Source organism: Parus major, chromosome 8, assembly GCF_001522545.3.
Source record: "Parus major isolate Abel chromosome 8, Parus_major1.1, whole genome shotgun sequence".
In the NCBI taxonomy this organism is placed as follows: domain Eukaryota; kingdom Metazoa; phylum Chordata; class Aves; order Passeriformes; family Paridae; genus Parus; species Parus major.
Window position 1 is genome coordinate 6,568,751 of NC_031777.1, and position 15,645 is coordinate 6,584,395.

Below are 15,645 nucleotides of genomic sequence, written 5' to 3' on the forward strand. Positions count from 1 at the left end.
TACAACCGCTCATTCCCTGCCATTTCAATCTGTTTCCTGGAGATGGATACCTCAGGTCCCTTGAAAACACCCAGCATGCTGCAACATCCTCAAAGTTCACATAGGTTCAAGATGGCTGTTCCTGTCCTCTGGAGAAAGAAACAAAGCACAAAATGTACCAGTTGATGTACAAGAGTAGATCTGTACCAGAAAATATGTTGCTTGCTTCTATGACAACACTGGAGACATTAGAGAAATAAGACACTGCACATCCCACACATGAAAGAGTTGAAGCTGCCTGCAGTCCTGCTGTGACCATAAAACCCTAGCATCAGTTAATATTCATGTTTATTTCCATGTTTGCATGACACAGGTGTCTTGGTGCACAGCACCTGAGTATGACCTCTCCCTCCAAGACCCTCAACAGCTAGTCTTGAGTTGACTGTAGCTGTGGTGCCTCTGATCCAAATTTTAGGAGCCCTGAGGTGAAGGGAGCCTGTGAGGAATGAGCTGGTGGCAGCCCTGTCTTCTGCTCTCCTGATTATAACAGGGAAGAAGATAACCTCCCACTCTGCAAAAAATAATATCTCTCAGTGGTCTGGTGCTTCAGAATATACTATCTCTATCAAGGGTAGTCCTAAAAGCAAGGTCCAAGTGCTGAACATCCCTACCCAGAATGCAGGGTCAGGAGTCTGGGTTTTTTTCTTTTTCCCCCTCCACCAGGATGCTTGGAAGATAAAAAAACTTGCTTGAACCTCATATGCTGTATAAGCAGTATGAAAATAAGGAAAACACATGGTGCCCATGGAGAGCTTTCTGGTCCTGCCTTTGTGCAGGGCAGATAGTCGTGGGTCCAAGTGAACAATGGTTAACAGCCCGTTAATGTCCCCAGTCCCACCTGCAGAGGAATGAGGGAATGATAACTCCAGAATTGACTTCAGGTGTAAATGGAGCCCTAACCTGTACCCCACTCCCAGAATGCATCAATAGGAATTAAGAATGGATTTTCACAAGTAGGAGATGCTGTACTCTCCTAACTGGGACCTGTCTTGTTAGTTCAAGGGACCAGGAGCTGCCTGCAGCCCGGAAGGAAGCTGTGAGTGAGGGGGTCACTTGGGCTGACCTCATCCTCATCCCCATCCCCTCTGCATCTGCCGTCCAGGAGCTCCCAAGATGGGGAGGTTTGAAGGTGACATGCTTAACCATCTGTCTGCTTAGTCAGGGTTGCAAGTGGAGAGTTAGTTTGCTGTCCTTGTATATTTTCTCCTTAGTTCTCTGCTTCCAGCTTCACTTGAGCCAGTGGTAGCAGGGAAAGAATTTTCCTGAATAATATCAGCTCTTAACTATGAGCTTGGCATCTGGTGGATAAGAGGCTGAAATCATTTGTGCTGCTGTCTGCACAAGGCTGAGAGTGATGCAGAGGAGGCAGCTTTAATTAAAACCAGCAGCCACAGATCATGAAGCAGCCTTATCAATTTGCAGGGTTCTGGAGAGTGCTGGGCAGTGGGGATAGAGATGGCCACCAGCAGGACCCTGAATAATGGCTGGGCAATGAGCAGAGATAGCCAGGGCAAAGTAAACCTATCAGCCCTGATTCTGGCCTTCTCTCCTCAGACAGAGACCCCTAAACCCAAGCTACTTCACCATATGTGACAGGGGTGAGCCCATGCTCCCTGGAACATGCTAAGAGGTGCCCTGTCCTGCTGTCCACTGTGTATGGTCAAGGCTTTGGGTAGGGGACTCAGCCACCCCCACTCAGTGCCTACATAAGTCTGAAATTCCTCTAAACTCCTGTTGCTAAACCACTGAATGGTCTCGGGTATTTGACATAGGGCAGCAGTGGAGATGAAAAATATTTTGTGTATGTATATTAAAAAAATCTACATCCCTAGAAGTGTTCAAAGGCTCAATTGGACAGGGCTTGGAGCAACTAGATAATGGAAGATGTCCCTCCCCATGGCAGGGAGTGGAACACGATGATCTTTAAGGTCCCTTCCAACCCAAACCTGTCTGTGATCCTATAATTATATGCATGAAAAATGCATTTTAAAAATCTTACTTAAAAAATGCTTATGCAGCAGTGTACACCAAAAAAAATCAAAAAAAAACCAAACTCTGTGCTGATTGTGCTGGAGAGAACATCCAATAGTATAAGCAAATATCTAAAAATCCCTGTTCTAAAAGGTAAAGCAGCACATTTAAAGAGAAGTCTTCAGTTTTGTGCTCCAGGTTAAGGCAGGATGAAGGTCTGCATTCTGCCCTTGGCTGTGGATTTGTATTGCCAGGGTCTGATCTGGTGCTCAGTGGAGCTCAAACTGGAAATATGCCTTTGCTTTTCATTAGAGGTTTGGATTTGCTGAAAGCAGCTAGATGTATTATTCATAAGCATCTCCTGTGGAAGTCACAGACCAGTTTTCCTGGACTGCATTCAATGGAACAGATTTCCATGGAGCATGGCAATGGGGTTGAAAATCTTGTGTGAAAATTCTGTCAGCTATGTGCAGAGAAACTCATGAACATCCCAATCCAAAAGAGACTATAGAATACTGAGTTTGCTGCCTCTAGGAATTTAAAAATTACAAGTCAGGCCTCAATTATAACTTTTTTTGGTTGTTTTTTAATACAAAGAAACCACAGGATCTTTATTTGCTTACTGGTGTGTAAACATTGAGTTCTTGTTCTCAAACACTCATGCCCTCATAGTTGTGGAAATAAATCTATTTCTAAATAAAAAGCAAGATTCTCTGGCAATAGCAGCTCTAGAGAAGCTTACTGCATGTTTCATAACTCTTCTGGGGTGAGCTGAACACTCCTGCTGAGGAGTCCACCTCATGTGGATCTTCTCCATCTGGACTTGTGTGTATTATTGCAGGTTATCACCCCTGAGCTTAGGAGCTGGTAGCGAGTTTTTAAAATCTCCCAAACTGAGCCTTCCCAACCAAGCAAAGCACGTCTGAGGGAAGTACTTGAATCTTTGGACTTCATGAAGTGTTCAAGGCCAGGCTGGACAGGGCTTGGAGCAACTTGGGATAGTGGAAGATTTCCCTGCCCATGTTGGGGTGGAACTGAAGGAACCTTAAGGTTCCTTCCAACCCAAACCATTCTTGATTCTCTGATTCTATGCATATGTCCAAAAAATGGCTATGAAAAAGGAACTTTCTTGGCTCCTGCTTGTCCAGGAGAAGCTGGAGCCTGCACAGTCTGTGCTGGCAGCAGAGGCAGAGAAGCTGGCAAAGCATAGAGATGCCCTCTGCTCTTTCGGATGACACAAGGAGATTATTTTAATCTTAGGTCTGAACTGTTGCCAAGCTTTATTATATATACATATATATATAAAGGCAAGCATGGGAAGCTTAAGGGTACATTTCAGCCATGTGAATTATGATGCATCTGTTTCCATTCACTCTTCCCTCCTCCGGTTCCCAAATCTGACTCCTTGGACTGATCCCATCGCTCTGCCAGGAGAGTGGTGGCAAGTACAGCAAGCACCCAGGGACAGTGTTTTGCTCAGATGTTGAGGTATTGGATCAGCTGCAGCAGGGAAAAGCCAGCGCACACACAGAACTCAAAACTTCAGATGTAGTAAAGTTTTCGTAACAGAAACCAACAGCTATCCAGCTTGTGTCTTACCCCCTTGGAAGACAACATAAGCAAAAGAAGTCTTTCAATAGTCATCCATTTCTGTGAAATGCTGCCCTTATATGTCCTTAATTGTGGAAACTTTGGTGTTGCAACGTGGCTTCTGAAGAAGGTATGAAGCAGTAGTCTAGATGTGATGTTGGATTCAAGTTCATGAGCTGACACAACTGCATTTAAGCATCCAATACTTTGTTTTAAGATGAATCTCACTTGCTGTTGAGCATTTTATTTCAAAGCTGTTCTCTTGAAACCAAGTCCCCATTTGTGAGGAAATGGTGCATCTCCAGACCAAACTGGGCTGTGTTTCCTCCTGTGCTCACCTGGGCTTGTAGGGCAGTGTCTGAGGCTCTGGTTGCACTGAAAACATTCAGCGCAGCTCTGCTGACAATCTTTTCACCTCAGCAGTTAATCTCTTCTGCTGGCAACTGTTACTCTTTATCCATCCAAACTGAATGTCCCTTCCTGGAGCGTGTCTCTGCCAGGAGAACCTGGTGGGATGGAGGCAGCTAACTGATAAACTGAGTTATAGCTAAACCTCTGCATCGAGAGACCTGAAACACCCAGTGACACCCAGTGTCATGTCATCAAAGACCAGGAGCTACCTTTACCTTCTCCCAAAGGGCAAGCTTCCCAGCATTCAGTTGTGGTGTTCCTCAGTGCTGAAACTGAGCTTTAGGAAGAGGATCAGGCTGTAATGATCAGCTGTGCCACCCTGTTCAGAGCTACCCTAAGTGTTGCAACCCAGGGCTTGTAAAAACTCACAGTGGCAACAGGTTCCTTGTCCCACAAATTCCTGAAGCTTTCAGGGAGGATTGAGCCTTGCTGGGCTGTGAGGTTCTAAGGAGCTGGGACAAGGAGAGTGGAATTAGAGCCTGCAGGAAGCTTTCATCGAGAAAGCCAAGCTCTGACTCAAGCAGCTGTAACTGACTTTGTACAGTGTCCTCCCATTGCTGCCAAGTGTGGGTGTTCAAAATGGCTGGAAATGCTCTCTGGCATGGGAGGTGTTCCCATCCCGTCAGGGGAGACAAAGAAAGGACATGGAAAAAGGTAAAGTAATGGATGCTCTGTTAGCAGCATCCTAAGGTGTGACAAAGCTTAAAATAAAATTGCATGAGCTTTTTGAGAACTCAGGAGATTGCAGAGAGCACATCTGAGTGTACCATCTGGGATGAGAGCTCTCCCAGCTCTCATTTGGTGCTGTGGAGATTGGACTGCTGGATATCAGAGAATTTGGCTGCTGCCATGTTACAGCAGGCTGAGTCATTGACTGTTGAGTCATTAAAGTGCTCTGCTTTTCCTCAAGCCCTCTGCTCCTGTGCTGCTTCACAGGTGCCCGCACGTATCACCCTTCAGGGTGAGCAGGGATGTGTAGACCCTTGGGCTCTCTCCAGCGCAGAGTTACAGGAGATTTCTGACTCAAGGGTGGGTTTGGCTGTTGTTGTCTGGGTTTTGGGGAGTTTTTATTTATTTTACCTTAGCAAAGGAGTCAAGTTTTCTTAAGGAAAACAAGCTCTTCAAGAAGATGGCAATCCTTTGGAAGGCTTCAGAGGTGCTGAGGTTCTGTGCTCATTTCTGATGGCCCATCTGGCCAAGGTTTGACTCTGGTGCCTGAGGCTCCCTGCTTGAGCATGAACAGGATTGGCTTTTATGAAATTTGCCAAAAAGAATAATTTTGGTACTACTCAAGAGAAGGGTGATTTTTTTTTCTCTCAGCACTTGTACAACACCAAGTCTTGTGAGGGTACCTAGAAGGGATCCGTGCTTCCTAAAACAAGAGAGCTCTGAGCTCTGATGGTCAGCTAGTGAGAGTGCTTTTATTCAGGCTTTTTAAATATCTACGTAACTCTAGGTCTGGTGTGCAATTTTCTGTGTACATATATTTTTATTGTCTCCTTGCAATCTCTTTTTGACTTTGACCTTTGAAGGATGGTAAAATGAATCTGTTTAAAAGAGTGCTGAGCCAATGTGGCTGGGTTTTTTTGCCTCTTTTTTTTTTTTTTAAGGGACCTTCAGCAAGTTGCTTAGTTTCTTTTGACCTTCCCTTCTTCCCTGGCTTAAACACTCGGGGAACTTATGAAAAATGTGCTGTAAGAGACTCAATAGTACTGTAATTTGTGAATGAAAAATGAGAAATATTTAGAGATAAGAGATTATTAACATTGTAGGACTGTCTCCTGGAAACTTAATGCAAGATATCAAATGTATAGTATATTTAAAATGTTCATAAAATCAGATCTTTATTGTTGCAGAACTTTTAAATGGCTCCTAAGATTGATGAGTACTGGCTGGCTATGTATGGGGGTGTGTGGAGACTTGCCTGGAATTTATTTAAATTTCCTTGGAGATCATGTGACTTTCTTGAAGCCAAAAGTCCCAAATCAAATGTTTCTTGTGACAATCAGCATGTTTGCCTCGGTGCATTTGTGACAGATGTAAGCATGCTATTCTTTTGCTAAAGAAGAGTAGGGCAAAGCAGTGATATCACCCTCCAATTAAGGGTGTGGGTAAGAGGCTGGGAAGAGCAGCCTGTCCTGCTCTTGAACAGGGCTCACATAGCCTGGTGACACAATTATAAATGTCCCAACAAGTCTGCCCAGGCTACTGGGCTTGCTCACTGTAAACAAGTCTCCAAACCCATGTCACATGAGCTTGGGTGTCCTGTAAGCAGATCTCTAACTGGGAAATAGAACGTGTCCCAGGACCCACAGTAATGCAGCTCTTCTCGCAGGGGGACACTGAGGGGACAAGGACCACAGTTCTGATGAGGCCTGTCTGAAGCTAAATTTTAAGAAAAACCTGCAAAGTGTTTGCAGTTACAGAAAGAGTAATTTCCCATGTTTGCTGTGAGTGGAGGCAGAAGGACACCCTTAGATACTGAACATTCATTACTGGGGCTTTGCTGTCGTAGCAATTGGAGATACCCAGAAGCAACCTCAGCCTGGTGGGCACAGATCACTGCAGGAAGAACTCAGCCAGTATTTGTGCAGTGGAATGTTGTCCTGCCTCAGTCGGGTGTGAAACCATGTTGGGGGTTTCACCTGCACAGCCCCAGGGGGATGCAAAAGAGAGGGTGGCCACTCATAATCTCGGCTGCCAAAATTCGGGGGGAAGAGACAATTACAAGTGCTAAAGATGCCAATTAGACCTCCAAATAAACAGATTTCTGTGGCTGGGTGGAGAACCACTATTTACTAATACATGGGAAGCTGTGTGGGTGTCAACAGAGACTTCAAGCAGCCCATTGAGGCTGATGTTTTATTCCTGGTGGAATTTGTTAATTTATTATTTCCCCAGCAGACATTTGCAGTAAGGTCCTGCTTGTTCAGAAGCTCACAGTGAGGTTTTTAATGTCATTATTGATTAGGAACATGGAAAGTGGATTTTATGAAGAGATGCTCTACTGTGATATCCTCTGAATAGTTATTTCCTACCTGTGGTCAAACAAAACATTAAAGCAACACAATACTAAAATCTTCATGTGAACTCAGTGCTTAACTACATTTTCTTCAAATGGATGCTAAATGACAAAGATATCTTTTCATGGACCAGATTTCATCATTATTGCCTTATTTTATTCAAACTTATCGATACCTGTGTTGTGGTCTGTTACTTTCCATGCAAAAATTATCTCCTCTGGCGCAAAATTCTCTCTTGCAAGGACCATTAACAGCAAATCATCCTGTGGGTATTTAGTTAAAGAACATTTGAAATTTTCATTTGAAAAAAGGAAAGGGATTGGAAGACCCTCTGAAAACCGGATGACTCTACTGGCATCAGTCAGCTCTTAAGTTGGTAAGTCAAAGCTTTGCCAGATAAAGTGTCTCCTCAGGAGTGCCAGCAAGTAAGGTACAAGGTTGATCTTTGTCAGAGTCTTGTTGTATGTGTGTGGTAAGAATGAGTGGATGGCTTTGGACTTGTTAGGCATCAGAAATCCCCTCTAGAGAGCAAGATCTGTTTTCCCAGTCTCTGCCTGGGTTCTCTACTTGGTTACATGAGAGAAAATTTCCTCTGAATATTGTTCATAAATATTTCCAAGAAAACTATTGTTTGGTTTCTGTCTTTTTTTTTTTTTTTTTTTTTTTTTTTTTTTTTATGGATAACTTTTCAGCAGGGAACATTACTGCTGTGGGTCTTTTCAGCAGGTTGGGGAGGGAAGGGGTTATTTTTCCTGGGTTTAGGCAGTTTGATTGGATGGCTGTGGACTTCCTCCTCCATTTTTGACAGTCTGGGGAAGTTGGTGGTTCCTGTTTTGTTTTTCTGACCATTTGTAAATTATTCATACAGGCAGACTTTTCTGGGGGTGAGGTTTCTTTGCTGTTTGCTTGTAGGGTTTGTTATATCTTGGGGCACTCTTTGTTTTTGTTCAGCTTTTGGTACCCTGAAGTTCAGTTTGCTCCCTGTAACTTCCAAGTGGCTCCTGTGGCTGGAAGCTTCTGTAGTAATTTCTTGACAGACTGACTTACAACTTAAAAGTGCTTTTCCCTTCACTCCCAAGCTGTCCACTGCTCAGGGAGAGTGCAGGACCAGGAGCTGAACATCAATGATCCTTGTGTGTCCCTTCCAGCTCTGGATATTCTGTGACCAAATCTGTGGATGAGGAAAAGAAGTGGATGTCACTTGCTTTGTCTTTAGTCAGGTGTTGATCCAGTGTCCCCCAGTTTTCTTGTATCCAGTTTTTGTTACACCCTGGATGGGTGGACAACTAAAAGTGTAGGAAAACTGTCATTGGGACAGAGCAGTGGTCAGTGGTTTGTGCTCTGCCTGGAGGATCTTAATAAGGGAGGTTACTCAGGGATTCCCCCAGGCCCTGTCCTGCTCCTGCTTTGGGAAGGAGGGTGACTGGAGCCATTTGACTTTGAAGAAAGTGGTTTGGGAAGGATAAGCAGTGAGCCCACTGTCAGGTCATCCAGTTCTTCAATTGGATCCATTCCTTGATTTTCAGGCTTAGATAAACTTTTTGCATTGCTCTGCAGTACCCAAATAGCCCCTCTGAGGCTTATTTCCTCAAATGCTGATCCTATTTTAAAAAACCCAAACCAAACAAAAAAACCCACCTCCCCAAAATCACAGACTAACAAACAGACAAAACCACACAGACACACAAAACCCAAAAAAACCCAAAAACCACACTCACAAAAACTCCAAACACACAAAAAACTACTCCAAATAATCCCAAATGCATTTATTCATTTGCTTTACCACTCTACAAGTCACACTGGGTATTTTATCTGCCAGCCTTAGCCAACTGTCAGAAAAGGCCACCCGCTGAATGTGTTTTATCCCTAAGGCATCACCTCAAATAGGTTTCTTCCTTATCTCTCTGCCTGCCCTCCTGAATGCAATTGGGCATCTCTAGTGTAACAGGTCAGCTTTAAAAGATTCAACAAAATTTACACCTGTTTGCAAAAATGGTGAAAACTTTAATTTACTATATTTTTAGTTGAACAAAATTAAAATTTGGAAGCTAAAATATTTGGTTGGGGTGGTTTTCCTCATTTCTTTTCATTATTCCTGCATTCACTAAGAGTTATGAGATGGAGGATGCTTCCTCCTGCATTGATCTGTTCCCCTCACCTTATCCACCCTGAAGGTTGGTAGGTGAACATCTGGGAGGTGAAGATCTGGACTAGCAACAGAGGAGGGGTCCTGCAAGCTCAAAAGAGACAATACCACCTCTCTTGCAAGGCGTTTAAACTTCCAAGTGCAGGAAAACTGGTCCCAGCCTTCTCACCAACCACCTGACTTGGGAGCACCAGGATTTTTTTAAACCCAAGCTGCTCTGAAGCTGTTTCAACTCTGTCAAAGGCCACAGTTCCCCACTGAACTCTCCTGCCAGGTGGAGCTTGTTTTGGAGAAGTGGCCATGGGTTCACATGCATCAGACCTGAACCCCCTTTCCCGCTTTTCCTGGTCTCCTTTCCTTACCCACACTGAAATCTCCCAGCTGAGAAGAAACTCTGACTTTTCATTTCTTTGGTACTTATCAATTCCATTTCTCTGCAGTTCTAAAAAAGTAAAAATGAGCAGGCAATTACTTCAAAACCTTCATGAAAAGATGTAGAAATATTATAAGCTGATTTCACTCCTGTCTCATTAAAGGGAAAGAAATAGCCTGTGGTATAAATATATAATTAAAAATAGTAGCAATTAGAGTGTCTCAAGAATGAAACAGGAGCTTGCTGTGAGGTAGAGCTGCTTTCCCTTTTGCTTGTGCTTCTAATTCCAAGTTCTTTGATGCCGGGATCTAATCTTAACAGCTGATGCTCAACTTCTAGTTTTGCCAGACATGTTAAATGTCACAATGTAAACTCAGCTCTGCCTCAGACCTTTGCTGCCTGTCAGTGGTGCCAGAATAGCCACACCTGGAAACCCCTGCATGCTTTTGTATTTATCAGCTTCATTTTTTTGTGGACAAATGAAAAAGATGCCTTCTGGGGAAAACCTGTGGCTCCTGTTCTCTCATGTGCTGATGGAAAAGCAGTATTTGGTACAAGCTGAGATCTCAGCATCACTAAAGATCAAATAGTCCCTGTGATGACCCTATTTCATAGATTCCTGCATTGACTTGGCTTGGAAGGGATCTTAAAGATCATTTAATTCTAACCTCCAGCCATGGGGAAGGACACTTTCCACTAGACCAGGTTGCTCAGAGCTATTTCAGTAGAGCTAATTGGTCTGGGACAGACCAGGAGCCTCGGGAGCCCCAGCTGCAATTCTGCAGCATCCTTGAGGATGAATGTGAATGCAAATACTTTTCAGATGAATTCCCCAATCCAGATACCCACCTGCACCCTAGTTGCTCAAGGCTGGCAGACATAGCTGACCTAGTGTTTGCCCACCACTGGGCAATGTTGCATCATGTTGTGCTTTTCTAGTTGATATTTCAGAGCTTGCCAACACAGAGCTCACCACAAAGGATATATTTCTATTGATCCTTCTTATGCCATGCTTCTGGAGCCAGCTGCTCCTCCTGCAACAGTCCATGTCCCAAGGACATTAGGATTGGGCAGAAGTGACAGCAAATGGAGATTTCAAGTCCCTATGTTGCTCAGCATCCAATCCCTTGTGTCCACAGCTGCCTTCAGTCAGGAAAACAGAATACTTAAAACCAGCACACTTTTCCCCTCCTCTCCATTCCTTTTCACATATCCTAGTTCTAGTTCTAGTCTATTTTTGACCTATTATTTGTAAAACCTGGAAGGTTAAAATCTGGACAGCAAGGCAGCAGCAGCAGCAACGCTCTGTTTCAAGGAGTGCTTTCCATTTGGGGATCAAAGCTCTGTTTAAAGCATGGAGGTGCCCTAAATTTTTTAGGCAGTGTCCCCCATCTGCAGTGAGGAATTACATGGGCACAAAGCAGCATCTTGTGCTCTTGACACATTACATCCCCTCCGCAGCAGCCTTGATCATGACAAAAAGCTGCTGTTACCAGACTTGTGTCTAGACACTATTGGCTTTTTGTCATTAGTTGTTATACACTCAGATCCTTTCTAAGAATAAGAGCATCCGATGTGTTACTCAGGTTCTTGGCTGTGTGTGGATGACCCTGGACATGTGCATTACTCTGCATACAAGCGGGTGGATGAATAGGACCCACACAGCCTGGATCCCTCTCCACCAGGGATAGCGTGCATTGGATGCACTCACCTGGGAGCAGTGCAGATGTAGTGGAGTTTTACAGGGATTAGGCATTGGAGTGCCGCTGGCCTCACAAAGAGGCCAAAACATTCCTATCCCCTGTGCTCCGGGCAAACAGATGCTGACCCAACCCTCTGAGTAGCCCTCAGTCTGTTATCATCTCTTAGTTTTTGCAATAACATCTGTGTTTGTCCCCAATGAGATGGCAATTTCCTTGGGGCAGGGAGCACAACTAAAACAGAGGAGTTTAATTACTCCAAACACTCTTTTCATTGTTCTCATGGGGATTTTGGCTTCCATGGCTCCTGTATGGATGAAGCCGTGGCTCAGGGAAATGGCTGTAACAACAGACACCCTGTGTCTGGGTTGGAGACAGTGTTTGCAGCAGTGCCAGGCTCTAAGGTTCTCATTGCTGAGAGACCTGCAGGGATGTCCTGCACCCTTTTGGAAGGAGTGGATGGTGGATGGGGAGGACACAGCAGGGTGAGCCAACAGCAAACAGGTCACCACAGTGCTCCTGGCTTCAAGTAGAGCTGAAGTGGGTTGTCAGCACACCTTGGCCATCAGGTCTGTGTGAGTATTGACAATGTCATGTTGCAGTTCCTTCTGTACACAAGGGGGAACAAGCACAACCTTAGTGCTCCTGTTTTCCCTGGCTGTCCATATTTCTGCTTGTAGGGTGACTGCTCATTGCAAACAAACACAGGTTGCAGGCCCCCAGGCTGCGTCACACAGGAGTGACCCTGCAAATACATGTCTGTCCTGGCTGCTGCAGGCACTGGGAATGAGTTTGTTCCCAGGGCTGTATCCAGGGAGGGGGTGACAGGAGACAGTGCAAAGCCTCTGCCCAAAGCAAACCTCAAGGCACCACACTGACTGATTCTCCTGGCTTGCCAGGCCAGACCCAGTTAAACCAGAACTTCTGGGCATGTCAGTGCTTCCTTCAGTCAGATCCTTTCTGACTGGAGCCCTGGCCCTTCTCCTGCTCTCCCGACAGCTTTGCTCACAGCCTTGGTGCTATCATAAGATGCAGATGCTTGTCTAAATGCTTAGATTTAGTGTTTATATCTTTTGTTGTTTTGTTCTCTAGAGAGCTGTGCTTAACTGGCCTTGCAGTGGGATGTTTTTCCTGCTGTAGGTCAAAAGGCTGTTGGGAAGAACTGGATTTTTTTTTATTTAAGGTAGAGACCTGCCTTCTGCATGGCATTAGACCAGCAAGTATGGAAAAGCAGCATCCATCTGAGGTGTGAAAGAAGCCCAGAAGCAGGGACCCAGCCCTTGATTCTAACACCCATCTGCTTTTTACTAGATGCCTCCTCCATCTCCACTTGGCAGCCTGGGAAGTGCAGAGCTGTCCCAAACACAGCTTTTATTCATGCTGTCACAGTCTCCAACTCTACTTGCTCCAAAAGCACTTAGAATGTTTTCCCTAACTCTTTCCAATCCCCATGCTCTGTATGCATCTCCTCCAGGTCTTTAGCTGAAAGCGCAGCAACATCTCCTGGAGCCAGGTGGCTACTGCAAGTTCAGTTGTCAAAGTGCCACCATCAAATCCCCATGAGTTCCTTCAATTCAAGAAGCTCTGGATTTGCTCCCATCATGCCAGGGATGCCTCAGGGGCAGTGTGTGTCCTGCACATTTCCTCACCTTTGTGAGGAGAAGGAAGGACCTGCTCATCAAAATTGTCTATTCATTGTTCAAATGTCCCTCAGGAAGGTTTATCAGACCTGACAAGGCAGACACCAGGTTGTGTGAAGCATTTAGAGGGAAACCAGAGAAAAGGAACTGGATTGGTGGCACCACACTAAAGGAGACAGGAGGGATTCACCCCATCATCAGGAGGTGCCAAATGGCTGGATTTTATTACCAAACAAATGGTCTCCTGTAGAGAAAAGCAACTGAGGATGTGCGCTGTGGGTATCCCTGGCCCAAGGATAAGGAAACTGGAAGAAGGAGCCACCAATCAAGGTTCTCTGCATAGAAATACGGCAAAGTGCTGTCCTTGCTGACCTCCTCTATATGAAAGAGGCAAATGCAGGAGGGCAGTGATTGGCACCTCAGAAGAAAAACAGCAGCAGTGGGGCCAGGTAGGATTTGTGTCTCAAGTGCATCTTCCCTGTTTGTAGTGACCCCACATCCCCATGCCAACTCAATGTACACAACCTCTGGAGGCAGAGCCCAGCTGGATGCCAGCCCAAGCTCACCTGCAGCTTCCTCCCATCTTCTTGCATAAAAATGTGGAAAATATTGGTAGTGAACAGTTGCTCCCATGGCTTAGAGGAAACAGGAAGGAGAGTGAGGGTGGACATGAATATAGACATTTCTTGTCTGGTGCCATGAAAAGATGCTGCTTGTACTACAGCAAGCCTGGTAAGCAACCAAATTATTTGTTTAATTATAACTGCTGTCCTTGATGCATCTTGACTTGCTAATTAGTATTTTAAGTGCTTGTGAAATATTTTGGATGTATTCCTTCAGCTTTCAAACATGTCTCTATTGCCATTACTATTCCTTCCTCCTGCCATCACCTAAGTAACATCATTTCTGCTTCCAGACGGGCTGAGTTCTCTAAAGCAGGAGGGAAACATAAACTTCTTTGCTTATTCATGCACAGGGAGCTCTTATTTGCATGAGAAGAGATGAGGCTGTGGAACAGCACACCCTAAAAATCTAGGGAGAAGGGAATCTATGCTCTAGGCAGGGAATAATGAGGCACAAATGTGCATAAACTGATTTTTTTTGTTATTGTTCTTCTGGAGCATTTCTGGGTTTTTATATCCCATTTTCATCACTCAAACCACTCCACTCCGCTGATCCATGGCAATGGTGGGCTGGGAGCACAACTAGCAATCTCGGTGGAATTGCAGTGGGCAATTGCTTTGGCAATGCATTTAGGCAATGCAGAGGGGACGTCCTACATGACTGGATTTTAAAAACAGGAACGGGTTTCTGAATGGACACCACAGCTGCTGTGTCAGACTGCTAATTGAGTTCAGCAGGAATGCTGGCAAGCGTGGACAAAGATGCAGCTAAAGGGGGACTTGCTGGATCTGGACATTAGCTGAGGAATTTGTTAAATTGCTCCCACAAGCAGATGAACTTTGAATTACCCTTACAGGGAACCTCAATCGATGTTTTTTTTATTTTTTTGCACATAGTATCTGGCAGCTGTACAAAGGACCAAAAAAATCCCTTATTTCACAGATTTCCACTTACTTTTTGGAATGTTTCTTTCTGTAAGTATGAAGATAGGAACTATTAAAAACCATTTTCAGCAGTTCTCAAAGCACTCAGTCATGCCAGCTGCTATTTATGAATGATGTTTGAGAGGTTCTGTCAACGGAAGAACAAATAGATTTTTGTATATGCACAATTCTGAATATTTAGCACACAGAGGCACTTCCCAAATGTTTTGTGAGAACAAAAAGCCATTTCCCTGGCTGTTTACAGCTGACTTGCAAATAAGTGAGAGGTTCAAGTGTGGCTGAACCAAGCAGCTGCTGAGAATTCAGATAAATGTATTCCAGCCCTGTTCTTCCACAAGCTCTGCTTTGGAGGCTGCAGAAACAAGACACGTTGCAGAGTAATGCTGTCCATCACATCAGGGGTTAGAAAGAAATCTTGTCTCATTTCCATTCTATTCACCTGCTCTTTGGCAGCTTACTCTTAAAGCATTATCACTGCTGAAAACTTTAGTGTTTAGGTTCCAGCCATGATATCATGGGCTTTGATGAGGTTTTTGGAGCTAAAAGAAGCTTGTGTGAACAAGGAAATGAAGATGATACCTTGTACCTGGATGCCATGTGCCCTGGGATGTGTCCATCCTTATGATGAAAAATGCACAAACAAAAGTGGGATCACCTTTGTTTTCCCCACCATTGATTCTGAACTTGCGTGACGTCGGTGGATCAAAGTCTGGCTTTCCAAATTTCCAAGGTTCTTTTGTGTATCTTTTGTAGTGATGAAGTGCTGAGATGAAGAATATGGGATTTCTTTCAAAGCCAAGTTGGCCTCCAGTTTCTGTGTTGGCCTCCAATGTCTGCATCCAAAAAAAGCTGAAAATAAAGTCACTTGTAAGGTATCCTCTGTATCCCCCATCACCAGAGCTAATAAGATAATCCTCCATTAGGCCATTCAAGGCCATAAAAATAGGTTTTAGTCATAGAAATATTATTCTTCAATATTAGTAGTGGATTTTTGTTAGCTAGTTTTACTTCTCCTTATTTGTTCATGAATAGGGAATCTCTCACATCCTCTACAGAAGCTGTTTAGGACATTTCTTTCTTTGTAGGTGGGGTTACTGAGCCTGCAGGAATACTTGGCTCAGACTTTACAGGAGGCAAACTGAGGCCTCAAAGGCTATTTAAACAAAAACATAAAGTAAAAATGT

At 44.4% G+C, this 15,645-nt stretch overlaps 1 protein-coding gene across 1 annotated transcript in view; it reads right to left on the bottom strand.

The window, feature by feature from the left end:
- Positions 1-3,266: 3,266 nt before the first annotated feature.
- TSEN15 (tRNA splicing endonuclease subunit 15) overlaps positions 3,267-15,645 on the bottom strand; it is a 54,767-nt gene continuing 42,388 nt past the window's right edge. Inside the window, exon 4 of the mRNA XM_015635719.3 lies at positions 3,267-8,205. Coding sequence (XP_015491205.1) covers positions 8,103-8,205 — 103 coding nt within the window. The 3' untranslated portion in view covers positions 3,267-8,102. The remainder of the gene's footprint in view (positions 8,206-15,645) is intronic.